This window comes from Anopheles bellator, chromosome 2 (assembly GCF_943735745.2).
Source record: "Anopheles bellator chromosome 2, idAnoBellAS_SP24_06.2, whole genome shotgun sequence".
Classification (NCBI taxonomy): Eukaryota; Metazoa; Arthropoda; class Insecta; order Diptera; family Culicidae; genus Anopheles; species Anopheles bellator.
The window spans coordinates 26,340,515-26,368,475 of record NC_071286.1 but is presented as its reverse complement, the minus strand read 5'-3'; the positions used below and the strand labels follow the sequence as shown (position 1 = coordinate 26,368,475).

Sequence of the window (27,961 nt, the reverse complement as noted above, 5' to 3'; positions counted from 1 at the left end):
GTATCGAAATGTGTAACCGAAAGAGGTCTCTCATTAATACCCTGAAACCCTCTCACCACGGCGGCCCATCCCGCGCCGGATATATAGCTTTAATATTTATTATCGACGGGTCACATTTCATCGACCCCACACTCAACCATCCGGCGCGCGGTGTCAATAATCATCGTGAGGGGGCACACCACAGGAACATCGGAGAGGCCGCCATGTATGTGTGCGTTGGGGAGTGAAAATAAAAATCGAAAAAATATGAAACCGGTTCACGCGTGGCCACCACCGGGGCCAAGCATGGCCTGGCCTGGCCGCCGCATATCTGTAACGATACAGTTCTCTTTTTTTTGTGCTGTTCGCCGTTGTTCCACCTCTTTTCGACCGATCCACAACCGACCTCCGCTCAGAGACCCGGACCATCGGAACAACGGAACAGACAAAAAAAGGGAGACCAAAACCTGAAATGTGCGCCGCTGTTAGTCGCCCTTTCGGTGCGCGCGGTTCACATCCCACTCTCCGTGGTGCGTCACCGTCATCATCATCATCGACGGCGAGGTTGTGTTTAATATGGGAACCACCCACCCACCCTCCCACCACCCCACACGCGGTGGACGCGGCCACGGAGGAACCACGGCCCGAATGGCGCAGCGCGCGCAGTCAGGAGCGATGAAAACAAAATTGAAAAACATAATAATTCATTTAATTTATCGCAGGCGAGAAACTCACCGCATGGTTTCGATTCCATGTGGCTTCTTCCCACCCACCGACACCCGCCCGGCCCGGGGGTGACGGGGCGCGGCACAAAACCCCCCACGGCCTCCGGAGCACGATCGCTGCGCCTCCACCCCACTACCGCGAACGATCGCATCCCCGGCGTGCACAAAGAGGGCAACAAAAAAGGGCATCTCGAACAGAGGGCGCTGAGATGAGACTCACGCGGCGCCGTGAAGAGTGAGCAGCGCACGCGCGCTGAGGTCTCACTGCTCTAACTCACGGGTCCGTTGGTGGTTGGTTTTTCTTCCTCCCTTTTTTCCCCGCAACCCATCCATTCTTCTTCCATCAACAATTATACCCGCGACCCCGCGATGGCCGCCGACGATTTGTTCGGCGGCCGCGGCCATTATCGAGGGGCGAATGGATGAGCAAACGTGAGCCCACAAATTGGATGATGGGTGCGCCGCCGCCGCCGCTGCTCTGGAGGATGCGGTTGGCGGGGTGGCGGGGCCTTTGTCCTCTCCGCTCTCTCTCTCTCCCCGTTCGACACCCGTCCACCCGCCCGCTCGGCCCACGAGGGGGTCTCTCCGTTAAGCAAATGTATGGAGGCGTAAAATTGAAACATAAATGAACCCATTTCTTTCCTCTCAATCTCCTCCGCTCAGCCGCTGCTGTTGTTGCTTTCCTTTTGCTTCTTTTCGGTTCACTGTTCTCTCCCACATACACACAAACACACACACTCTAAATCGGTTGTTTCGCGCCCCTTTCATTGTGTGTCCTTTGGCCACGGCCGGCCGGGCGCGGTTGTTTCGCTCTTTCTTTGCCTTTTTTTCGTGGAATCAACTCCACACGGCAGTGTTGGCTTTTGTCCACGGGTTGGTCTTTTTTTTGCCCCCACTATAGGTGGACCACGCACTATGGGCTGTGGATTGCTGAGTTCAAAGGTTTTGGTCAAATTGGGAAAATATTTAATTTTGTTTGAAAAAAAAATGAAATAAAATTGAACTCCTGTTTATATGGGATCTTAAGCATCACAACATATCCGTTAAGAAAGACCCAATTGGTTGGGGTCTAAGAACAAGTCCAATATTAGAAAATGTTTCGTTCAACGGAATCATAAACGGATTTGCTCTAGGCTCACTGGTGAACAAACGAAACGATGAGATGCTCTCTTGACACTGTGAGAAGATCCACCTCACTATGCAAACGAATATCTGCCACAAATCAAAAGACATCTCGATTTAGACTTGATATCCTCACACAGTCGAAAATTTAAATTCACGAAAACTGAACAAGGCCAGGGAACAAAGGTTCGAATGGTCAAATAACTTCTTCCCCACCAATTTTTGGTCAAATTTAAAGCCTGCCGCAGCTACGCACGCCGCGCCCATAGTGTGCTCTGGGAAGGAACATGGAATCAACCGCCCACTCGGGGGCGGCGGCGCATAGCACGACCGAACGCCAAGAAAAAGGCCCCGAGCCAACGGAAACGGGGCAGACTTTGGAACCGGCCAGAAACAAGCGCGAAACACATGTCTTTCATTAGCTCCGACGATAATTTACCGCGCCGTGCGGCCATGGAGAAGAAGAGCAAACACAACCCTAACACGGCGACGGCGACGGTGGGTGAAACGTGAGGGCATATAGGGTCTCCCCGTCGTTTGTATATGGAACGTTGCCGCCCCAGGAACACTAACCAAGGCAGGAATGGCTGCGGAATGTTTTACTTCACATTCCGGAACCGGATTCGGTGGACGACGGTGGCGTGTGGCGCCCGTTCGACTGCCGGAGTTTTACAGACTTGCCCCCAAAAAACATATTCTCCCGCTCCCGAAGATCGGGCATAAAAAGATGTTGTTTCCGCTTTCCGAAAAAAAACTAGACAAAAAAGACGATTTAGGGAGCTCAGCAACAGTCGCGACCCGAATTATCCGGAAACGGAAACCGCGGTCGCGCGCTACTCACAAATGTTAATCTCGTATTTTTACACCTTTCCACCAAATTCGACCCACAAAGGTTTATCGATTTAACGGCCCCGCGGCTGTCGCGACCAGACGCGGCTGGGCGTTAAATAAATAAAACATGCGCCTTTACACGGCGTGCCGTTCTATTAAATCGCGCCCTGGGTAAAAAGCGCCATCCGCAACACAACCGAACTTGTCACGCCATTATTGCGCCAATTTGGCGAATTACTCGCGCGCCACGCCACTTGTGGTCCTCCCGCTTCGCTTCGTGGTAATTTATGTTTTAGCAAACAATCCATTTCTTACGCCACCCCAAGCGGCCGGCCGGCCACTTTGCGGCTTCTTTGGACCGACGGAACCGGCGCACCAACACAAAAGTGCAATAAAAATGGAGACATTCCACTCCGCGGTGGAACCGCGGCCGGTCATGGCCAGTGGGGGCAAAAAATGTAAACTACACAAAATTGATGCCCCGCGGGGGGCGGCTTCGGGTGTGTGACTCGGCCACCGCAGCATGTCGATCATAAATCCATTAAAACGGACCCGGACCCGGGGCCGAAGATAAAATGTGACAGCGAAACACGTCGAACGGTAATTTCCTCGATCGTCCGGGGTCATTTTCAGTCCGGGGACGACGACGACGACGCCGGTTGGCCCTTCTTTCGCTTCTTCGGGTCTCTGCATTGCTCGTTCTCAGTTCTCGTTCCGATCCGAGCAGCCATTTGCATCGAGCGCGCGCGAACCACGGCCGTGAATCTTGCGCACGAAAGCACCGAGACCGAGCAAGAAGTCTGCGCCACAACAACACAGAACTCGCGAGCAAAAAAAAAACAAGGGAGGAAATAAAATAACACTACACGAATAATAACGATAATAACTGTAATCATGAACCGTGGTCGCCGAGCGCAGCATTAGCCTCCGCGCAAGGAGAAATCACTTTTCGACGTAAAAGGGCCGACCGGACTCAAGAGCGAGCGAGGCAAAAAGAGGCACCGCAGCGTTGGTCACCGCGGGACACGGCCTCGTGCCCGTGGTTCCATCCTCCGGTTCCATCCCCCCATAAGAGGACTGTCCGCGGTCGTGGTCGGGTCGGGAATTAAATACAACATTTTACGGGCCACGACGGAGCAGCACCGAATCGGTGAGCGATAAGACGTCGTCGCCAGACGCCAGGGCACTACGTGGACATGGACATGGACGTGTCGTTGTTTCATTAATGAAAGGTGCCGCTTTAAGGTAAACTCAACTTGCCGAAGCGAGCTCCTTTTTTGAGTTCTGTTTCAATATTTTTTGTGGCATCACCATTTTGGAACACACTGCGAGGGGCCGCGACAAGGTTGAGGGAAAAGTTTCCTTTTACACACACCCGCATTTAACAACATTCTGGAAGGTGAATTTAAACCAAAAAAATCTACATCCGCTTCAGCCACAGGAACCCAACAGCCACCGCCGCCGCCAGGCCAGCCGCATTTTGCGCCGTTAGTGCAAATTATAGTTTTCAGCCTGACCCCGCTGCGCAGGAGGGTCTCCTAACCGAAACCGTTCGTACGAGAAAAAGGTGGATCCACCACCATCAGATACCTTCAGTCTCCCTCGCTGTGTGTCTGCACTTATTTGTGTACTCTAGTAAATTATAAAATTATTCACTCCACGTGGAGCCTTCGGCCGATTCTGGTCGGAGGCGGCCACCACAGGCGAGACCAGGTCAGCTAAACTTGTCGCTGGTCGCGACGGTATGATGCCCTCTTATTACCCCCACACACATACACATTCAGGTCCGTATGCCCCAAAAAACCATTCGTCCAGTCAGGGTGGTGCAGGAGACACAGAAACCGATAATTTCCGAACCACCATCCACCTTTGGCCGGATCGTCGCAACCGACTCCGTCTTATGAAATGGGAACTGACAGCAGCACCGACCGATGCGGTGATCGTCGGACTGGACCATCGATGATGATGATGGTCATCATCGGTGGCCGATGTTCCCGATGAGGTGGAAAAAATTAACCCTCTCAACATTCGGCTGCCATCACTTCTCGGTTACTGCTGCTGTTGCTGCTGTTCATCGATTTCAGAAATCGCTGACCTGTCCCGACCAGTGAAGGTAATTTCCTGCTCGACCATCTTCAACAATTGGGCTTCGGCAGCATCAGGGAAACGGCGACATAGTCCAGACCCTCAGAATCCTACCTCGTCGAACGCGAATTGATTACAATACTTTGGCGTAAGCCGATGTCTACCGAAAATCGAGCTAAAGTTTTGAGATACAAATGGTTCTGCTCTCGGCCGTTCTCACTCTTGGCTCGCGCACCCAAACCAGTCGCAACACGTGTGTTGGTGTGGTCAGTTCTTTGCTTTGGGCTTCTCATTCTCATGTTGTGGAGCACCTTGTTCGATACCTTGACGCTACTCAAGCTATAAGGGTTTCGCGGAATCGTGCGATAAAAATCGACCCAATTCGAAGCACATTCCTTAAACATTTCTGACACTGCTCCAAATTTAACGAAAGCTCCACAAAATACGACGGCGCGTGAAGAACACAGCCTCACGCGACTGAGGTGTTGTCGTCGAGCCATATTTGTCGTTAATGAGATTTTAACGAACTTCGCCGAGGCATCGCGGCTCGGACGTGTATGACTTAAAAGGAGCCGTAGTTTTTACACCGTCTTCATAACCTTCGTCGTCAGTTGGTTGTATGCTTTGTATTTATTGAGTGAACGAGCACTAAACAGATTAGCACTTGTAGTCTGTTTGTTTTTCTCCGGATCGACTGCCTCTTGGTTTTGCATGTCGCACGTCTGTTATAAGCACCACGACTTGGAACTGCTGTACGTCCGTCGAATTCCGAAGGTTCCTTGAAGACTCATCATTTTGAAAATGAGTTTTTAATAATTTTCCATTTTTTCCAAAGTTTTTACTAAATGTTTAGAATTTCCAGAATCAATTCTGACGTTTTAAAAGAAATTAGAAACTAGGGCTACGAGTAAGCTTTCAAGACGTAGTTACGGCTGAACCAGTAACAAATCACTTGACAGTTGCGCCTAAAGGATTAATGATTGCATAATTATTATTTCAATGCAGCCTCATAAACTCTTTATGGTCGGTCGTCTCGATCTCAAAACTGCTACGTCAACATGGTTCCACACGTTTCTGAGACCAACCCGTTCGCCCAGTTAACGCCCGTCAAATGCGCACTCTCGTCTCCATTCAAAGGGGTTGAAATAAAAATGGCACATCACACCCGTCAAGTAGCGCCCCGTGCCGCTCACTCACTCTCCGCTCACTCCGCCCTGTGTAAATGGACAGATCCGTAACACGCGCTGTCGCTGACGGCTGGTCGCTGGTGGCTAAAGTCCGCTTGATATGATAATTATCCGGTGGCTTTCCTTTCGTTGGTGCATTTTTTTTTTCTCACCTCCCAAACGGCGCGCCTTATCCTTGATTTCTGAGGCCTCGGTCGGCGGTCGCTTGCCGGCTTCAAAGACGACGAACCAGAAGAGGCCGGGCCACCGAGAAGAGGAAGTCTGTTGAGCAAACATAAAACGAGGCCCCATTCTCGGGCCGGGGAGTGGTGGTGATGGGCGCACGCGTGTTGACCGACAAATATTAAAAAAGAAACCCCAAACCTCTTAACCGTGTTCGCCGACTGTTCCGACCGGGAGACCCTCAACAAACAGCGCGACGGGCGAGTAATGATGACTGCACGATCTCCCGAGACTCCCAGCTCACGGCGGTCGTTATTAAAGTTTTTGTGACTCACTCACGACAGGTCATCATGGCGCGGCGCCAGGAGAGCGCACTTCAAAAGCGCAGCAGTGCAATTCAAAGGACTTCCTTCGCATGGCCGGAGCCTCTCGCCTCTCGTCAAGGTGTCGACGGCACAAAAGAATTCTCGGTGAACAGCAGAAAAGCGCCTCTGAGTTCATTTCCCACCCACCAGAGCTCTTTCCCGGGCGAATGTGTTGTTTCTACAGAGCGCCAAGGCGGGCGCCTTTTGGTTAACAACTTAAGCTCCGCAACAAACGGCAGCCCCACGGTAGACATACTCAGTGTCTGCAGCGAAGCCACCGCCCCCCGGAACCGACCGACGGTAGGATACCGTTACATCCCAATTATACGGCACTTGAGGAGTGCACACGCTCCCCCGGGGGGTGGCTCGGCTCGAGTTTGAAGCGCGCGTTTGAAAAGGCGGAAGCCATAAGACGCACCGTCACCACCGGGGCTCTGCTTCAAAAGCTGAGCCCAGGGAGAGAACACGAGCCACTCGAGCGACCCAAAGGGCACCCCCCCACCCCATCCAGAGCTCAGTGTGAAGAGGTTGGCCATGCCAGAAAACTCACGAGGCTCCAGAGGCGTCCACACGGCAAGCATTAGGCGCGTTGGGAGTCCCACAGCAAAGAGGTGTCCTACCGAAGTCAAGTGGTAAAATGAGACAGCGACTCTCGGACACTTTCCGGGCGCACATATACACAGCTAGAGAACAGGGTGAAAAAGTTTTTCCGACACTTTGTTCGCACTTGTGTCGCTATTTGCTCGTTCGCCAGTTCTTTTTCTCTCGCTCTCTCTGTCCCTCTGTCGTTCTGGGAACCGGCACACCGGGTCGCTGTTCGCAACTCTGCTCCTGGAGTTTGCCGGAAGAGTTTCGCTTCGTGCTACTTCAGTAACTCCGCTCGCTCCGCACGCAAAGAAGTGACGAAAGGCAAACAGCTTGCCGTGTTGCTGTTAAGTGCTCAGAATCGGGTCAACAGGGCACCGAGTCACAAAGGAGCCACAGTGTGAAGGACCTTTCTATCTTGCTCTCTCTCTCTCTCCCTCTCTCTTTCATCACCCCGTTCACACGAAGAAACGGGGGCCGTTTCGTTGGAAAATGTGAAAAGTAGTGCCCCGGCTGCAACTCAAGAGGACCGGCAGCCACTCGCTGGAGTGCGCACCGAGATGCACCGAGGCACCGGTTCCAGCGCCGGAAGCAACTTTACCTTTGCAAAAGGTGTGCCCGAAATTGGACCACTCGACCGGCGCGTCCCGTCTCCGAGGCCATCCATCATCTGTTGCCGCCGTCGTAGTGTCTTAAAAAGAGGCTTTGAAGAACTAATTTCCATGTTCCTTTTTTTTGGGTGGTTTCATTTTAATAAAAGACTAGAAATCTGCAAAACGGCATACCATAAGGGAGCAATTTGCATAGTTAGCATTATAGCATGAATTAACAAGCATACGTATTTAAGGCTTTTCCCATTTAGCAGTGAAAATTACTCATCACAGTTTTCTGCTTTATGGCAAAATTATTTCTCCAAAAAATTCCATAACAAGCCCCAGAATTATACCAATAATTTATTGAACATTTGAAATATCCTGATGGAGGCGCATGGTGGCTTGTAAAATTAATTGACACGTAAACCTCGACCGAGAGCCTCTCCGTACCGTTGGTTCGTACTCGTCGATGTTACCCTCATGCCAGACGGTGCACGACTGAATCTCCCGCACACGGCGAGTTCCATAATCATCACGAGGAAAATCCTCCCCAGCTCCCCAGCTGCCACCCAGCCACCTCGGAGAGCAGCCCGGTGGGACTCACGGAAAAGTGGAAAATAAACGAAAGCCGCCAAAACAAACACCCACAGAGCGAGCGGGGGCGACATAATTGGCGTCGTCACCCAATCGTCGTTGTTGTCGGTGTCGATGGCTTCCATCTTTGAAAAACGAACCCGACCGCGAACCCCCTCTCTGTCCCCGCCGGGCGCCGGGCGTGACTGCGCATGCCTGCGATGGCGGCGGCGGTCCCGTTGCTCTCAGCGACGACCCCGCCGCTACCGGTTCCGGCTACTTAGCGGGGACACAGATAATCGCAAGAAGTCATCAACAGGAAGACCTCCCCCGCCCCCCGGGGGGTCTTGTGGCGAGGTAAGAAGGTATTGTTTGCACGCAAGTGTAGCTTATGTTTGTCAAACCATACCAACCCCTCAGATGGCATCTGCCGGGCTCGCTCTCGCTCTTCCTCGCTCTTGTTGCTCGCGCCTCTTCACGGGCTGCCCCACATATGGGTTTTCCCGGAACGAATTGAATGACAGCGTGTGTCGGACGGAAGTGTTTGTGTATCAAGAAGCAATCAGTGTTCTACAAGACCCCAGCCGCCCGCCACCGACCGACACCAAACCGCGACTTGCGGTGAGCCCGGAATCCCACAGTTTATGCTCCACAGTCCCCGTGACCGTTTCCGAAAAGCGGAGAAAAACCACTCACCACTCGGAAGTGGAGCAACACACACATGCACACCAGAAAGAAGTACAGCAAAGGCATGGGCTTCAATAAAAGTGCAAGTCGTGAACTCGGGAACCAGACGCCATTACTGTGCGCGGCAAAGGCATCTCTCGGCCGAACCAATACGCAGCCTTCCGCGGTCATTGCATTATTTACAGCTAGTAAGTGGGGTGAAACAACAGCTGGAGTGCCCCACGTGCTGAAATGCGATCGTCTCACGCGCGCTGAGCTGGTGTTGGTGAGCAGCTACCAGGCGTCTCCATCGTGAAAAGGAGGAGAAATTCGCGCCTGCTTCGCGGGGCATGCGCATTTCTCACCACGCTCCTTCTCACTCTTTCTCACTCGCTCGCTCGCTGGCGTGGCGCGGAAACGGATGTACACATTTGCAGGGCGTTTTATCACTCAATTTCACTTCGAAAGCCCGACGTCCGAAGGACTCAAGTAACGATCCGCGGGCTGTGGGCGAGTGGAGTGGCGGTGAGATAATAGCTCACACTCAGCTTACAAATATGTCTGTATTATGGTGTGCGCGCCGTGTGGCCGACACAGCGCGACACCGGCCGTGTAGTAACATAAGCGAATAAACGAGGCGAGCACCTCCCCATCAACAAGAGCAGCAATAATAACAGCACGACACACATCATTTACGGGCACACCGCCACCACCTGACGGGTTGCCGTGGATCGTGGGCGCCACAGGACGAGTGTGAGAGATAGAGACGCACGATCGGGGTAGCAGCTTTTGATCGGAGGAACATGCTCGGGGCAAAACAAAAAAAACTCGGGTTATTTGCTGCCAGAGAAGTAAATAATGCGCTGAGCTTATGGTGGACCCCCGCGGTGGAGTGGCGCGGTTTGCGAACTCGTTGGTCGATTTTTCTGCCAAAGCGGGGCGGTGGCGTGGGACGGCGTGGAATGTTGGCAAAATATGCTTGGGCATGACTAGAGGCCACACCGAGAGAGGTAACACGATATTATGTTCGTTTTGACAGCCGCTCGTCGGAGGACAGGCAGTTGACAGCTTGAGCCTAATTGAGTAGGAAAGTGATGCGCCCAAGTTGCTCGATTTTCATGGCGATAATTGAATTAGGGTTTTGCTGTCAGGAAACCCGGGCGCTAATACTAGAGAGGTTCCTAGTGTTGTGTGCTAATAATTTTGTAAATGTCGATGCATATTCTATGACGCCGTTTTGCATAATCGTCGTCCCCACTAGTTAAATCACCGAAACAAATCATTTAATTCAATTACCAAATTGCTCGGAAATGTACTTCGCTGAATCCGTTCAATTATCATCAATCATCGTGGCCACCGAACCGAGCGGCACCTAGAGCGCGGGACGGCAGCAAAAAGGCGAACTCCATCAAAAGGAGCCACACTCTCGCTGCTAACTACGCTGCTACTCTGCGCCGCGCCAAGAGCAAGCCAAATTCATCTCAATCACGGGAGTCGGGAGGAAAATGGTCTCTCGCCACTTAAAATGAACATACGCCGCCCTCGGCTCCCACTCAAATCGTTTTTCCGAGGATGGCGGCCTCCTCTTAACCACCGTCCAAACTGGTATCATGTTCCCCACGCGGACCGCAAGAACAAGAGGGGAAGAAGCAAGAAAAGCAGGCTCCATTAACCACTTGTTAGTCACACTTTGGTCCGAGATGCGGCTCACTCACGTGCGCTCACTCAGCGAGTGAGTGAGTGAGTGAGCGGCACTTTGCTTGGAGCGGCCATCTTGGTTTTTCCACTCTTTTCGTCGTCGTCGTCGTCGTCGGCGAACCAACAACACTCACTTGCTGTAGAGGAAATTTTTGAGCAAACATGAATTTTCTCCGTTGCTGGATCCGATTTTGGGCCACACTTGAGATGAAATGAGAGGACTGTGCGAGTGAGCGAGACGGAGAATTAGAAGAAACGAGACGGACGACCACTACACGGGGTTTCGATTCATCATCTCCGTGTGCCACGAAGAGTTGGATCAAAGTAATCGTTTGCTACACTGCGCGGCGCATCTTTCACGAGAGAGAGAGAGAGTGCTTCCATCATCGGTCGATCTTACTCTCACTGCCGGCGAATGTCCTTCGATCTTCTCACTTCACGCAAGATGTTGGTTTTCGCCGTCTTCTGGACGTACCGGAAAACCCGGCGAACGGTGCTTGAAAGCGCCATTCCAGTCGCCAGTACGCTGCTGAGTCCCTGCTGCGCCTGACGCTCCCTATTTGAAGGTTTCTTACACAACTGACAGTATGATTGCCGCCAGTGTCATGATGAGCCGCATCCTGATGGAGGAGCTCGAACCGGACCGGTACGCGGACCGTAAGAAGCGGAGCCCGACGAAGAAGAAGCGATGTGACGAACGGAAGCAGAAGGAACCACGGAACACGGAGAAAGCCACCGGAGCAAGTCAGCAGCAAAAAGTGACGAAACCGGAGACCAAAAAGTGAACCACAAATTCATTCATCGCCTGCTGTGTGTGCCTGATGTTGTAACGCGCGCGCTTGTGTTGTATCGAAGCCAACCGAAAGTGACCGAAGCTAGTTAAATAAAGGATGGTTTGAAGAGAAAAACAAGCTCCTGAATTGTTTATCAAAAATATTCACGTCGAAAGAAATCTTACCGAAGTTCCAGGTTGATGAAAACTATTGTTACGCCAGCCATATGGAGGAGGTAAACTGTTGCATCGCGTAACCGGCCAGCACACAATGATGGCATTGCGCATGTCTTGGATTAATGACGACATCTTGAGACGCGGCCGATGAATGGGTGCCCCACAACACGCGCCAACCTTGACCAGCATCAATGAAGACTTCTCCGAAATGGTTAGGGACATAAACCTAGCAAGGAACGATGCTGCGCCGCCCGCCACGACCTTAACCTTTATTGATTTTTGCAACTCACTTTTACTAGCAACGCGCGTTAAAGTCGCGGCTCGCGTAGTGGGTCCGTTTCTAAACGGCTCCCATAAACGCCACCAGCTGTTGACAATCGTATTTTAAGTCCACCGGAATGGGGCGAAAGCAGAGCTGCTGTATGTGTCACTAGCACTAGCTGCTAGCGGCACTTACTCAACTCGGACCAAAATAAATTACGTTTCTTGGATGCGCATTAAAAATTCAATTTGCTTCAATCATCACCGAACGGGCCGACGAGCCACTTCACTTTCGATTAAGCGTTGTGTGCGCCACTTGGAACATAAATGGAGCAGCGAAAAGCGCAATTTGTCGTCAACTACGACACTACGAACAAAGTGCAGAATGAGCTATGTTCGGGGGCCGATAAAAATAAACACCACAACACACACATCAATGGACAATGAGGAGTGGCAATTGAAGAACGCCGGGGCCGGGCGCCTCTCCGAAAACAGGTGAGCGGTGGTAATTTGAGCATTTCCGGAACCGGAAACAATCCACGCTTGTGACGCACCGTGCCAACCATCAGAGCGGCGATCAAACCGGAAACCCCGAAAGCCATGTATGCAAATGACTTAATTGTCATTTATAATGCGATTAAATGGTACCATTTACAAATTTATGAGCCCGACCCCGAGATCCTCCATGCGGGTGTTTGTCGTTGTTTGCTTTATTGCCACCGCGAGTGGCTGCGAAGCCCGGGGCCTTGGAGGCGCGGGGAATTTAAACGATGCCAAACCACATCCTACACTCGATGATAAATTGTACATTATGTTGGCTCCCGATCCCTGCCACCGCCTGGCGCACAATTGGCGGTGATTGTCGGTGATCGTTTGTTTTTCTCTCTCACCTCCCCGCTCTGTCTGATGTTATATTAATTGTTTCGTTTTTTTGTTCGCACCAACCGACCGACGTGAAGTCAGCAGATGAATACAATTAAATTATGGTGAACTCTGGGGTGGACCAAATGGACCAAAGTTATGTTTAATTTGGTCGGGTAACGATACGCCCGGCGGCTCTCATGGGAGCGCTGGCGGTGTATTTATCAATTTAGTGTAGCAAACGAACGAAATCAAACACTGCAACAATCTCCACTTTTAACTATAAAACTACTACCGGGTTTCTCTCACGCTGTATTGTGTCAACAACGACTACTGTCGGTGGCCAACAGAAGCCAGCAGCAATTATCATTAACCGGCCAGCGGTTGATCGACGCCTCATCGCAGTTTCAAGTGGAAAATTGGACACTGAGACACGCTTTACAATTCGCCCAGAAACCGTGACCACACGTGGCCACACGTGCCCACACATGGCCAGGTCGCTCGTGCTCTCTTTCTATTGCTGTAATAATAAACGAAGCAGAACTGATGGGCGGCCGTCGTTTTTTGGCCATGGCCAATAAACTTTCGCTGACGATGCGCCATCATATCGCGCTTGTGGCTTCTTGCGCGTCCGCGATTTTATGTTGCGTCACGTGAAAAATGAAATATTGATTGCCCAGAGCACTGCTCAAGTGGCTCACGCTGGCGTTTCCCGAAACCCTGATTGCTGCTGCCGTTAGGGCCCTGTGTTAGTGTTGCCGGAATTGCTGTCAACACCTTCGCCCAAGTGCTTCGAGAGTCACCGCAAGCCCCGCGGCGTTGGGCGTATATTTTAAATCGAACTGAAATAAATCCATTACCCTGGCTGACTCACAGAGGGGCTCCCTGTCCCGGGTGTGGTTATGGGGTTTCTTTTCGCACCCGCAACGAAGAGAATGTTTACACCAAACGGGGCGTAAACTTTTCGGTCCCGGCGATCCATGTGCTGCTGCTGCAGGATGCTTTTAGTAGTTCATATTTCAAACCGACCGGACCCCATGCTATTTCTCGTTAGCGAATGAAAGAAGTTAAGCGAGTATTTTTTTTCGATCATACACACTTTTATAACACATTCGTATTCGGACTACAAACTTGTTGTGCTGACTTGTTGCAAAGTTGCAGCGATACTTTGTGTCTGGAACTCTGTAGCTTCTAAACTCCAGCAATGGACAAAACATATTTTAGCCCTCACAGTCTACTCCAATGCCAAACAAAGGATCGAAAAGGCATTTCACCAAACGAAACATCGCGCACAAAATTATGATAGCCGCGTAATTTATTTCATCAATCCGCATATCTCCGGATCCGATTCCGGGTTCGGCGTCGCCGAGATGATCGTGCCGCTGATGCTGATGGTGCTTTGAAGAGAGCCCCGGTGCCTGGCGCGGCACATTTCAAAGCGAAATTAAACGCAGATTTCCAGCGAAACCGAGACCCAGACCCATTCACAACAGACCGAAACCCTTTGAGCGATAAAAACCAACAAACAGCACGGCGCGTCAGGAGCGTCGTAACTCGACCAGTCTCCGAGAGCGCTAAAAGGCGAGACGACGCGAGGCAACGAAAATAACTCTCTGGGGGCGAAAGCAAAAATAAACACCAAAACCCCCATCGCTCAACATCGGCGCGCAATGGGCCGCCGGACAAATCAAACGTCAGAGATCGATGAAAGATGGTCCATCCGTCCGACCGATCGTCGGAGGGCGCGAGTGACGGGGAACGACCCCGGAATGGCCCATTCCCGCACCTCTCTCTGCCTGTGTTTGTGTCTGTTTCCGTCCGTCCGGTCCGGAATGTTGTGTTTTGATTAGCCCCCGGGTTGCTTATTTGGCGTGGCGCGCCTCGAACGAAGAAAATGGGAACCATTTTGCAAGAAGCGTCAAAAACCGACAAATCACCAGCCAGAAGACAGGCAGAAGGAAAGAGAAATAGAAGGACGGAGAGAGAGAGAGAGAAAGAGAGAGCAATAAACTGCGACCCCTTTTTGCCGGTTTTGATGATCGTTGTCGCGCCGCCGTCGCTTGATCGCTTAGACCGCGCCGACCAAGAAAACAACGCTGAAGAACAGACAAAACACGCTAATTTTGTTGAAATTTACACACTTTGGCTCATTTTTTTTTTTTTTGCTAAAGCGTGGGGTCTCTTTCTCGTCGACGCCAGCAGAGTTTACGAGCGAAGCGATTAAATGGGTTCTTTTGCGATGCCCAAAAGGCAAATTCGGGCGACCCCATCATTTCGGTGGGGACGCCGCCGCCACGCCGTAAAGTTTATTGCCAACTTAATCGGACCCAGCGGTCCCCATCTTCGGGGTGCCCCGGGTTGGCACATAAATTATCTTTCGCGAGAGGTTTCCTGAGGCGATCGGTTAATTTTTTTTTTGCTGAGGATGTTTTCAAACACCCAGACATCTTTTTAATTTAATGAAACAGTAATTATTCCGTGCCGAACTTTAAACTGTCAATCCAACGAGCCGAGGGCGAGGATGATGACGCCATCCGGTTGACTTAACCGGCCCCAGACGACGCCGGAACCGACGACGGGGGTTAAACAACGTGGTCCGAGCGCGCGTTGTCCAATATTTGTACATTATAACGACGATATTTATGGACGTTTGTTCAGCTCTCCGCCGCTCCGATTCGCACAAAGTACGCCACATACGTGTCCGTCGGTAAAGGAGGCCCCACCGTATCTCTGACCACCAAGTCGGACACATGTGCACCCAAAAGGCAGTCCGATCTTGTGCCTCAGTCGCGCAAGAAACTCGCGGGGAGAAAAAACCCGGGGTGACCACAGTCAGGCCTTTGATCCCCCACGACAGGCACGACGGCAGCAAATAAACCCGTCCCACCAGAAAGACACCGCGCATCATTGACACTGATGCTGTGGTGGCGTTAGGGGGCCATGGTATGTAGGTTCCCGCGGCGCATTCATCATCAGTCCGCCGCAGCGCCCTGTCCGCGTGGTGTAAATAGTCCTCGTCGTTTTTCAACCGGCCCGCCAACATTCCAACGCGCGCTCATGCCGTAGCCACTTCCTTGACAGCTCAACAACTCGTCATCTTCTCACAGGCCGCCCCGATTCGGTAGCTACCCAGAGTAGTGGCTCGCGGGGTGCGGTTGTTTTTGTGGCCGGTCAAATTGACGATGACGGCCGCAATGGTCCCGGGGCGTCGTCGTCGGAGGCGAACGAATTTCACAGCACATTGCATCCATTTTCGTGCCTCCGTCTTCGAGCCACACTTTGCGAAACAATCTTTCACAGTCCGGCGGCTGTCAGCTGTACCACACAAAAAAAATGAAAACGGGAAGGCGAATGGAGCCGATGCCAAAAATACTGCTCCGTTCCGCTGACCGACAAGACCTGCGCGCTAATGTGGCACACCTGACCGGCCGCCCGGTGGCAATTAGGTGGGAAAATTGGCCGTCATGGTTGGGTGTCGGTTTCCCCACGGCGATGAGCAAACTAATCGTCCGAGCCGACTGCTTGTGAGTGCCAATTTTTGTAAGCATCCCAGCTTTGCGCCATCGGATCGAAGCGCCAGGCCAACGGACGAAAAAGAGACCAAAAAAACCCGACAGTTTGTTGTACAAGATTATTTGGATTTAAACCTCGCGAAGCCCGTGAACGCGATGAACGCCGTGTTATTATTCATAACGAACCTCCCAGATACCAAAACCAAATCATACTTGGCCAAAACAATGTCGACATCAGCACACAAACACGGACAGATTTGCATACGACCACGAGAGGACGAAATAATTAATATGTTCCAAACATAAACCACAACACGGCCAACATGGCGCGCTCGGCGGGCTATAATAATGGGACCGAGGACCTAGAGCCGGGTGTTCCGTCCGTTCCGGGGCCCCACGCTCTCTTCTTTCCTTTCTCTCTCTGTTGTCAACATTCCATTTTGCCCCATTAGTTGAGGGATGATGTTTCAAAACATCTCATAAATCTCCTCACGTTTCGCGCGGGGTGGTTGAAGTGGCGCAGAGAAAAGAAACCCGGCGCTGCCTTCAGGCCCCACCGGGCAAAGCTATCGCCGTGTCGGACGTCGGAGAGCCAAGGAAATGTCAAAACTTCGAGAGCCCGGTCGATTTAACAAGGCATGATGTGTGTGGGGGGAGGCGCGCCGCACACCCGGCTCCTAAGCGTCGTCACATTTTTTCGTCCGTTCGTGTTTCGTCCGTGCGCGACTTCGTTTCGGTTGCTCTGGGCCCACTCGCCTCCGACGACACGCGGACCCCGCGGACCGATGATTAGGATCCGGAACGAATGATTTATAAATAAATTTGTCCACCCCGCGCGCGCGCGCGCGCGCGGAAAAATCTTCATCACGGGCCGGGTCGGGGGCCGGAACGCCTCTGCGGTGGCCACCGCGGCCCGATCACATCATAAATCAAGCGTGCGCCCCGGCCTGGGCCGCAGCAAGAGGCGTAAATATGAATCGAGCATCGCTGTCGCCGGAGGTGGTGCTCCGGGGCACCAGGACCGTCAGGGCCTCGATTCTACCGCCGCCGGTGGTGGCCATGAAGGTTCATTAATTTTCATCCATCAAAGCGGGGCGGCTTCCCCCCAAAAGGCCGGAGCGAATGTTTTGGTGCCAAGTCGGTCACAAATCAGCCGAGGTGATCGTAAAATTATTTCGAATATCCACAGTCTAATTTCTGGGTATTTATGAGTCGCTTTGTGAGTGGCCGCCGGGTTCCGTTTTATGGTCCGAAAGAGTGTTCAGAGAGATTCGACAAGAGCGAAAACCGCACTCCACCTTGAGCCGCAGCCCCAGCCACTCTTTTTTGAAGAGACAGTCTTGAGACGGACCCCGCCACTCTGCTGCACTCCGTTGAAAATAAATCATAACTTCGGCAGCAGAGTGGACAAGCCGCATCTCCAGCACTTCAACCGCACGGAGCATAAGCGTGAGACGCTGGTAGCCTCTGTGTCCGGATCGTTGGCTCAAGAGGATGCTTGAAACGTGCTACGGTCACGCCACGTTGAAGTTTCGCGAAATCGTTCCCACCAAAACACATTTTTATTGCCGAGAAATTGGCCTGAAGCCTACGGGGGGCAACCCGTAACGAACCCGGATTGTAAATGGTCAACTCTTTTTAAGCGATTTAACTCAAATGCCTTTAAATAAGAGGTCCTGATGCGATTCTCCAGTAACAGACATTCCGTTGGGTTTAAATTTTTGGAAAAAGAGCAAGCAATGGTCCTACCGGGAACTTACTATGCTAAGGATGCCAAACATCGCAATGGAATACACTTCACACCACAAACCAGTGATCGTATCATCAACCGTACGACAAGACTACAACAAGCATCAACAAGCTTGAACGATCTTTTGACTTGGGCGGAGAGAGTTAAAAAGGTTATAAAAAGGTTGTAAAGGATAACTGTTTGAATTGGAACAGGTTGTCCATCAGAACCAATATGAACTAAATGAAAAATTGGATGAAAATTTATTTATCTATTATATGAAACAGTCAAAGGGCAACGTAGCCTAAATGGCAATTGACAACTTCACATAACTTGTTTCATACAAATTTGTCGTAACTGCTTGGTTGAATCTTTACGAATGGAATTATTCGGCCATAATCGAATATCGTCATTCGATGTAGATCGGTGCCAAAAGTTAAATAACATTTGAAAGGCTTTATTGATTTGCCCAATAATTTATTATTATTACAACGAACAGAGAGTCGTATTGAAGGCCAACTTTTAATTTTGCACTCAAATTGATGCACTTTCAATAACCTCGAACTTACTTCTCTCACGTAGCACCCGATTAATCGATGCAACGAAAAGTATCTACGGAAGAGCCACAATATTTGAAAAGCGACTAAATTAAAATGGGTCAAAACCCCATTTTAATAATTAACTCATTTAAATTATTCCACACCTTCATTTTTTGTTAGTAAACTTGGATTTTCGCTTAAACTGAGCCCAATTTCTGTTCAATAGTTGACGCTTGGGGCGCCATCTGTTGCGCGGTTCCATTACTACGATTATTCGCGTGCGCGATCGCCAACGGTTTTTTAATATTCGGAGCACGATTTGACGTACAATTGACCATCGGACACCATTTAACTTTCGTATATATAGTATTTTTTTTCGTATAATTTTCGAGTTTCGTTGCGCAACGATTGCCGCTCCGTCCCAAAGCACGGCCAGCAGTATTATGATTTTACTGTGAATCTGTGAGTTGCATCTGCTTAGGAGGTTTCAAGCCAAACACTAGTCCACTTGTGTATGTGTGGGCTAATATTGGCCAGCGTTATCGTCGGGATGTGCGCGTTAAGCCCCAGACATAAGCTGAACTACTTTAGAAGAGGTGATACTCTAGACCCTCTCGCGAAGTGGTTGATGCGCGAAGAAGCGCAAACATGAACCGGCGGCGGCGGCGACGCTGGCTGAGTGGCATGTGCGTCAACAAAGCCGACCGAGAGACAGACAGAGAGAGAGAGAGAGAGAACAGGGGCCACCAGATTATTGCCGCCGCCTTCGGTGCCGAGGAGGTTAAGTAATGTATCATCACCCTGACACGACCTCGTCTCGTTCCCGTCAACCGAGTGCCACACATGATCAAACACAACCCCGGGGGCGCTTCCTCCTGCCACGCAGCAACCCAAACTTATCACCCCGCCACTTGGCAAATATTCCGCGCCTCTGGTTCTCTCTGTCTCTGTCTGGACTTCTCTCTGTTTGCTTTCCACTTTACGCGCGCGCATCCGAAAAGCCGGCCGAGGATCCGAGGCCGACCCGGATAAACCACTCCAATGAATGGCTAAAGTGCGTTTTTCTAGTGTTTCAAGTGCCGCCCCAATTACCGCAACCGACGTGCATTTGAGTGTATGTCTAGAGCGCGACAAGGAAGAGGCTCCCGGTCACCATTACCTTGAGCAATCGATTTTGATTATCAACGGGAGGCGCCTGCGACTTAATGATGATTTTAAACGTCATTCCGCGGATCAGTCCATCATTTTCAGAGTCCACAGGACGCGCGTTGTTGTGCAAGAACCCCTTTTACAGTGTTGTGTCCCGGCACGGCATGTTGTTTTTGCATTTTTTTGTTTCACCCATTTCGGTGAGACGGCCCAATAAGGCGCTCGTCGGCCTCTCTGTACGTGCCCATGGTAATAGACGCGAACGCGAACCCATCATAAAGATGGACGGGACCGGCTGGCTGGCTGGCTGGCGGGCTACACGGACCCGGGCGTGTCACGGCTCGGTCGAGGAAGCACCGGAACACGAAAACACTTGCACAGCAAATATTGACACATCTTTCCGAGCGACGGTAAATAGCGAAGGCCGCGACAACGACAACAATGGAAGGGTCCTCTGCCGGCGCTGCCGTGCGCTGTCACCGCCCGGCCGCGAACCGTTAGCTCGCGCTGAGTGATTAGAGGGCCGTGAGCATGAAGCCGTGGCATGTGCTTAGCGCCAATGCTCACTTATTGCATCGCATTGAACGGAAAAAGCAAACACGCACCTCCCCGAGGGTGAGCCTCGAAAAGGAGACATTTTTTTACGGGTCAAACTTCGTAACGAATATTTACACCGTCGTTTTAAAAGTTTCGCGTAACGGTGTTCGGGAGGGAAGAGGTTCACCAAGTCCCGTGTGGCAACGTGGCAAACAGCCTCGGGTTGGGATTAGAGGTTGCGTTAAATTCAATGCCAACTCATCTTCCCGTCAGGGGCTCCGAAAGCTTGATCTTCGCGAACCAATCTCCGCAGAAGAATTGAGAACGCCAGGTTCGCTTTACCAATCGCCGGTTATTAATTGCGAAGTAATTGGAACTACGCACACCGCGAAGATCGAACCGAGGCGCCATAAATTCGATCTGATCCCCGGTCGCCTCTCAAAAGAGCTTCACACGCAAACCTTCGCAACATTAATGGCCGCAGCCCTGGCAGATCCGGTTCCGGGTCCGCGTTAAAATTAACATAATCATCGTCATCATCGTCGGCGTCCAAGCGCCCATCGGCTGCAACCGCAAACGCCTCGAAAACGGGATCACAAAGAGAGGTCCGCCGATGACACAACCATACCCGCGACTAATCCCGTAACCGCGTCGGCGCCACCAATCCTGACCCGGGACCATCACGGACCAGCAGCCACCGTAGTAGCAGTGGGGCAGAGGTTTAGACCGATGATTTGTTATAATTATTTGCAAACCTACAATCTCGCCCGGGCGATGATTGCACGATGCGTACGCGCGGCCAGAGGCAGCGGTGATAATTTCTGCTCAACCACAGCAACAACCACATCACCGGCGGCGCCATTCAGCGAGTGGCAGAGAGCGCGATGTGAGAACATTAATAACACACCGACACACACCGACACACGGGACCCACATGATGATGATGATGATGCTGGGTGAGATGGTGGTTGGTTTTGCTAATTGATGAACGGTCGTGAGCGCATTATCGAACGGGATCGATAAGCCCCGGAATCGTCGCCATCATCGTCCGTCGTCAGCACGATCATTATATGGCGGCGCGCGATCGATGATGCTCTCTCGTGGAGTCCTAGGGGTGGTTTTGCTCCCGGCAACACTGTTCCCCGCTGGCCGGCCGCTGATTGGATGGTAAATTAAGGCTCATTATGCCGACGGCAGCCGGGGACACGAAAGCGATCCGTTCCGGGGCGCCGACTCCGAACCTGCAGGTTCACTGCCGGCAGGCGCAGCATTCCTCTCGCTCGGCCCGGGAATGTCATTCGTCCCGCTGGAAGACAGAGTAGATATGTAGGGCCTCGAGGCCCAGGGAGCCTGCCTCTTTGTTTTTATCGACCGGAACCCGGGTGTTGCGGGAGCGCGTACCGCGTTTGTCGTTTTGCCATTTCCCGTGGACAACATAATTATCCGCCAGTGGCCACCACAATCCTCGGTAGCCGCCGCTCGACGGTTGGTGTGCTTCTGGGGGAGAGCTAATTTCTGCTCGTTCCTTGCTAAAAACTCAACCTCCCCAGCGGCGAAGGATAATTCGAAGGGTCGGGGCCGTCGCGGCCGGCACCCATACGAAAGATTACCGGTCTAAAATTGACGCAACACCACCCCGGTGACCCGTTGCCCAATTATGGATTGCAGCCGCCCGGCAATTATGCACCGCAACAGCCGCAGCACCGAGCGAGACAAGTCTCCGATCGCCGCCGGTATATGACGGGTCGGGCCACCCGGCGGCAGGCTGGTGGCGTAATGGTGAGTGGCCCGAGGAGGGCGAAACTTCGCGTAAATCTCCTCTGCCCACATCCGGGCACAGGGGGATGGTTTGAGGCGCGCTCGCTAATGAGTCCACACAACGCGGCCCGGGAAGTAGCACACCAGCCGTATGGGGTGGTCACCGCCACGGGGAGTCTGGTGGTCCACAGCATCAACAACAACTCGGAGAGAGAGAGAGAGAGCCACTCACTTATCCCGCGGGTGGAGCGACAATAATGAGACTCAAGCGCGACGACGATGCTCGGAATCGGAACGGGAGTCGTCGGTCGGGAAATTAATGTTGGAACGAAAGAACAATTAAGAATATTCATAAATTACAAAACATGCAATCAGCCACTGATGGGAGGTGATGGGTGGGCAATTTCCCACCGTACTTGCACGGTGCACTTGCAATTACTGCACCGTTAAGGTGCCATTAAGCTTCGAGGCTAATTTGGTCACCGGTACTTATGCGATGACGTTTGCACGCTACGCGATTCCAATACTTCGATTGCGCTGTGCTGTCCTAAAACCCGAAACGCCGCTGAACATCAGCAGCAGCAGCAGCAAGGATGAGTATCATGAATGAGTAAAGCTGAGCAAACTGACCAAAACAACTCAACCCGTCGCAAATGGCACAGCAAACACGGCCCGGCCCGGCCCGACCCGGTGGAAAGTGCAGTGGAAAATGCGAAATTCATCGTCCACCCGGCGCGGACCTGGGCAGGTTGCCAACCAACACACACAACCGAGCCATCATCGTCATCGTCCAGTCACACGCAAAAATTAGGAACGAGGCGAGAAAATCCGGTGGCCATCCGCTAAGGTGGGAAACTGTTTTTTGTAGCGCGACACTTTGACTCACCACCAACAACAGCACCACAGCCCATTCTATATTAATTTTGGCCACACTTGGCCACAGCTGCACCTCACGGGCGCCAACAGAAGCGGCGCGCTTTTTGGCTGCCAAAGATGTTCGCGCGCGAATCGCACACCCGGGCCCGGCCGTGATTTTCCACTTTACGCACCGACAGATTTGCGCCACGAACGAGGGGCCGGGGACGGGTCGGTGCTGACGGGGTGCCCCCCAAGCCCAAGGCAGAGCGCACATGTCGTGATGTTCTGTTCTTTTTCTTGTTGCCTAAATCGACCATTAAGTGAGTAATGATGCAAGCCCGCAGTTGCTTTTGCGGTGGACCGCCAAATAGCCAAATGGACTGCGGTGGAATTGACAAGACACGCCACTCGGCGGTGGTCAAGTATTATTCCCGTTACTCAGTTCTTTGCCTTAGGATAACTTTATGTACAAATTGTTAACAAGAAATCCATGGCGTATATCTCACCATAAACCACCAAAAATAAGTCGCTTTAAATTGATTTGCGAATGACGAATTCGCACTGCCGGCTTGGCTAGATGAAAAAAAGGCTTACCAGGGATCTGTCACTTCTTGATGACAACCATCGTTTCCTTTCGTTTCTTAATGGATGATTTCGATGTTGAGAAATTAGTCCCAAGCGAGGCTCATCAAACTCGATTACTCTTAGAAAATGAAAATGGAACTAAATAATCTCAAAAACAGACTCCCAATCTACGAACCAAACGGTGCCTACTTACCTTAAATAGGCTCGTTTTTACCATGCCAAACGCCGTCGATGATTTCGCAAAAAAAATATGGAAAAACAACTCAATTTTGGAACCGCGGACAATTTTTCAATCACAGCTTACTTCAATCCAACTGTTATTTGGATGAAAACACTCGAAAGGTGAATCCAATATGACATGACAGCCGGCAAATTTTCCCGGGGTTGCTTGGATATGACTTTTTTAGACTCATTATCTAAGACAAATTCCACCAATTTAAAAGGAAAAAATACTTATTGCACTAAACGCTGCTGGAAAAATTGGACTTATAATTTATTACTAAGTTTTAAGACCTTAATCTAAACCAAAAATTTATACAGTTTACCATTTAAGATAGTTTACCCAAGGGTATTCAGATGCATGGAACCTGTTTGCACTTCATGTTACAGTGTAAAATTCAAACATTGGTTGGCAAAATCTCTAACTTTAGTATCCTTTATTTATTGTGTCAGGTAAGTTTAATATTCATATAAGGAACTTATTCTTATTATTTTGATTTTAATTTTGTATGTGGCGTGAAGCATTTTTTTCCAAACTGATAATGATGCGCAACGGCCTTAATGCTGCTGCCTGGCAATTGGTTCTATTTGTTCGATGTTATCTTGTTATTTAGAAAACTGTAAAGTGTCTCCAATAGCTTTTCACATTCTTTTGCAGTACTATTAACGAGGGGGTTGTAAGTAAATCCGTTCATCTCAGCGTACTTCAAATTATGCAAGTGATACATCTATAAAAAAACACGTTATTTTTTGTTAACGAATTATTCATATACGTGAATCACTATAAAACGTAAAATAGGTAGTACTTTCCTCACCCATAATACTTTCTGAGAGCAGTTAGGAAAGAAATCAAGTTAAACTACTGCGCGAACTCCGCCCAAGGCTTGCAAACACACAGATGATAGCTTAATTTTAACACAACCCACAATGAAGCAATAAATTCCTGCCAGCCGCGAATTCCGCGCGTTCGGTCATTACTCATATCTCAATCTCACGCTTCCCTCCACCGGACCGGATCTTATCGCTCCGCCACCCCACGGGGATCTTCCTCGAGCGGTGCGGCGATGATGATGCATACACGCGGAGGAGCCTCCCCTAATGGAGCCGCTGCGCTGCGATGGCCGTAATTGTCCCCCACCCTCCCTTTCCCCTCGGGCCGATTTATCAGCCCACCGCCACCGACGGGGACCGCCGTTCCGGGAGATCGTGTTCCGACCGATCGCGTGTTGTTTCAAAACCAGTGTCCTAAAGTGATTTAATTACCAAGTACGCCGTACCGCAATTGAGTGTTCGCCTTTTTCCCCTTTTTTGCGCCCCCGTTCAGCGTTCAGCGTCCCGTTCCGATGGTCCCACGCCACCCGAGCCCCACGCCGTGACACTTCATTAAGCCTGCGAGGGGCGCAACAAATAAGCACACAACTTGTCATTTCATCGATCGGGCCGGGAGGGAGGCAAAAAACATTAATCGAACCCTCCACAAGAGCGTTCCGGGCTGGCGATAATATGCACGCGTGTGGACGAGAGTGGGCCGCCCTGGGCGGGTTGATTGATGGCATTCCGCGCGTTTGGCCCTCTCTCACCGACCCACCGGAGTTCCGTCACTTCATCGAACGTTCCGCAGGGTGCGAGGAGACAATCAATGTGATCCCCACCGCATCGACCGGCCGCATGACGATGACGATGGCCCGCGTGCCCAGATGAGCTGGGTGAGGCAGCAAATTAATTAAACATTGTCCGTCGCCGGCCCGGCCGAGACGACGACGAAATCATTGTCCATTTTCGCTATCTATCGTAAGCAATTAAGATGTTGCGTCCGCGATAAGGTAAATTAAATCCCGTACGGCGGGCGAGGTACGAGGCTTTGTACTCTCTGCCCACTTACCACTGGTACGACACGCTTGTCGTACACCGGAAAGGCAACAACCGGCGACGACGACGCCGTTGGCCACAATCGATGACAGCAATCGAATCGATCAAACACCCGACCATCTCGCGGGTGGGGGACACTCGCTCGCTCGCACCCACCCTGGGGGGACCTTATCGATCGGTGGGACCCCATTTTTTCGAGTTTTATGACTCCACTCTGACTGATGACCGCTAAAGAGCGATATCTGAAACGCCCAACGTGCGCATATCTTATCGGAGCCGGGTGTCTATGCTCACGTGGAGGGTCGCAAAAAAAAACTTTAGAGTTAATCTCCCCCAAGGAAGCCGCCCGCCCGGTGATGGTGGCCGAATTGATTTTGACCTCAAAGCGCGCACCGGCATTAAGAGCGCGGGGCGCGCACTTTTTATCGAAGAGCAGGCCCCCTGGTCGCGGGGATCGGCGTCTTTCAATTTTAAAGCACGCCCGCGCCACCAGTCCCCGACCAGAAACCGCCTTTCTGGAGCGTTCCGCCCCGTTTGGCACATTTTCCGGTTCAGTGCGCGTTCCGCTGATTGTGGCCCCGGCGATGACGATGATGGTGATGAAGAGGTTTCGACCAGGCTTTGGGGTGATGGCCCAGGAAGGTGATAATCATGCTCGGGCTGCCGCCAACGGGTCCCCCGGTTATGTATCGGGGCGGCTGAACACCGTGACCACCGTCGGTGACGGTTCGTGAGGTTCGAGGGAACAAACACGAGACACGCTCCAGCCCGTATCGTAGCTAACAAACGGCGAACGACGAAAAAAACAGATGAAATCACAATCAATTATTTCGGTTTTTTTTTCGGTTTGCTTCCGTCGGTCTAAAATCTCACCATTAAACGATAGTCCCCTCAACTCGACTGCACATAACTTAAAGGTGTCTAGGTGCGAGCCATCCACCTCGGCTTTTTCGCTCGAAGGCTTTTTGCTTATCAAAAACGCACGCTGATTTATTCGACAAATTAAGCCATTAATTTGTACAATCTTTTGCATATTTTAGCTGCCCGGTCTCATTAGGCCCCGCGTGATAATCACCGGCAAAGTCACGGCAAAACGGGAAACTGTTGGCCCATTAGGCGGACGGTGGTTTCGGAGGGGCTAAAACGATGGAATCTGGGTGCGCTCGCACGGGTTATGAAAGTTGGTTATCAACGACCATCACGGGTCACTGACTCATCCGCGCATAGTCGAGTGGAGATGCTTGAGATACATCGTTTTATCTGTCTCAAAATTTTACTGTAGATTTATAGGAGCTTTATAATCAGATAAGGGAGAGAAACGCAATATTACCGATGCCGACGGGTGTCTTGTAGGCGCTGGGTACATGATTGGTGGATTTGCTTTTCGCTGCTGTCCGTTTGGTGAGAAATGACCGACTGTCGTTATTCACCCCGACGGTGGTTGTTGGTCAACGTCAACGGACACGATAATAATTCACGCACGGATTAATCTTCTCTCTACACTTTCACGACACTTTCTGGTCGCTTTTTTGCTTCCCAACTGCCTCAATTTGGTGTATTCAATCAAATCACTCCTATTGCCCGCTCACTCACCCGATCGCACTTCTCACTCTCACGCCAGGCACAACTCACGTTTAAGCGCAACTCAAAAGGGGACCCAACTGTCAACAGCGTTTAATTTCTGTTGCTCAAAACGCTCTCGATGGTGGGTGGTGGTTTGCAAACAATGCACGCACGGAAATCACTTATCATGCTTATTGCCACCCTTTTTTTTATCTCGAACACACTTCACTCACGCCCGGCCCCTTCTGAGCCTCGACGAAGTGGGGCAAATATTAATTACAATTGATTGATTTTCATCAGCCAACCACAGCAGGCAGCGGGGGCGCAGGATATATCTCTCCACTTCTGGCGGCGATCAGCGGCCAGCAATCATTACTGACCACTCCACACGTCGGCGGTCGGCGGCAGCAGCATCATTAGCGGCAGTGGCCGCCACGGTAGCACCAACTTCACCACACCACCGACGATGCTCATGATTACTGCATGAAGCGATCACGATCACCACACTTTGACTGGCCCCCCGGCTGGCTGACCGGAGCTTTCACGGTTTTAATTCGTATCGATTATTGGGCGCCGATTGAACGAGAAAAATAATAACGAAATGAAGCACCCTCAAGCGAAACACAACCAGCAACAACAACAACAGCACTTGAGAGCCCCTGAGCTGTCTTTTTCTTCCTTTTTTTCTAGATCCACGCTTTAAGTGCCTTCACTTCGAAACGCACTTTAACACACTAACGATCAATCAATTTATCAATCAGCGGAACCCCGCGCTCAAATTCACGTCGATTTTTCTTGATTTACTCTTATCCCCGCAGATGAACCAATGCGCGTTGCCGGGTTTTTTACGCTTCACTTCACTCTTTTTCAATTTATTTCATCCTCAATTTGATCCTCTGTTGGTTTTCCGTTTTGGTGCGGTTTTGTTTTTTGTTTCGTTGTTTGCTTTTTTGTAAACTGCGTGTTGAAACAAAACGGCGGCGATGCACGATCGGGCCGAA

The 27,961-nt window shown here is 51.2% G+C and overlaps 1 protein-coding gene across 2 annotated transcripts in view; it reads right to left on the bottom strand.

Annotated features, from left to right (window-relative positions):
• Positions 1-27,427, bottom strand: part of LOC131211703 (protein groucho) — a 150,997-nt gene extending 123,570 nt beyond the window's left edge. Inside the window, exon 1 of one of the 2 annotated variants that reach the window (XM_058205284.1) lies at positions 26,728-27,427. In XM_058205284.1, coding sequence (XP_058061267.1) covers positions 26,728-26,763 — 36 coding nt within the window. In that variant the 5' untranslated portion in view covers positions 26,764-27,427. The remainder of the gene's footprint in view (positions 1-26,727) is intronic. The other variant, XM_058205283.1, reaches the window with a different exon arrangement.
• Between the last annotated feature and the right edge of the window lie 534 nt (positions 27,428-27,961).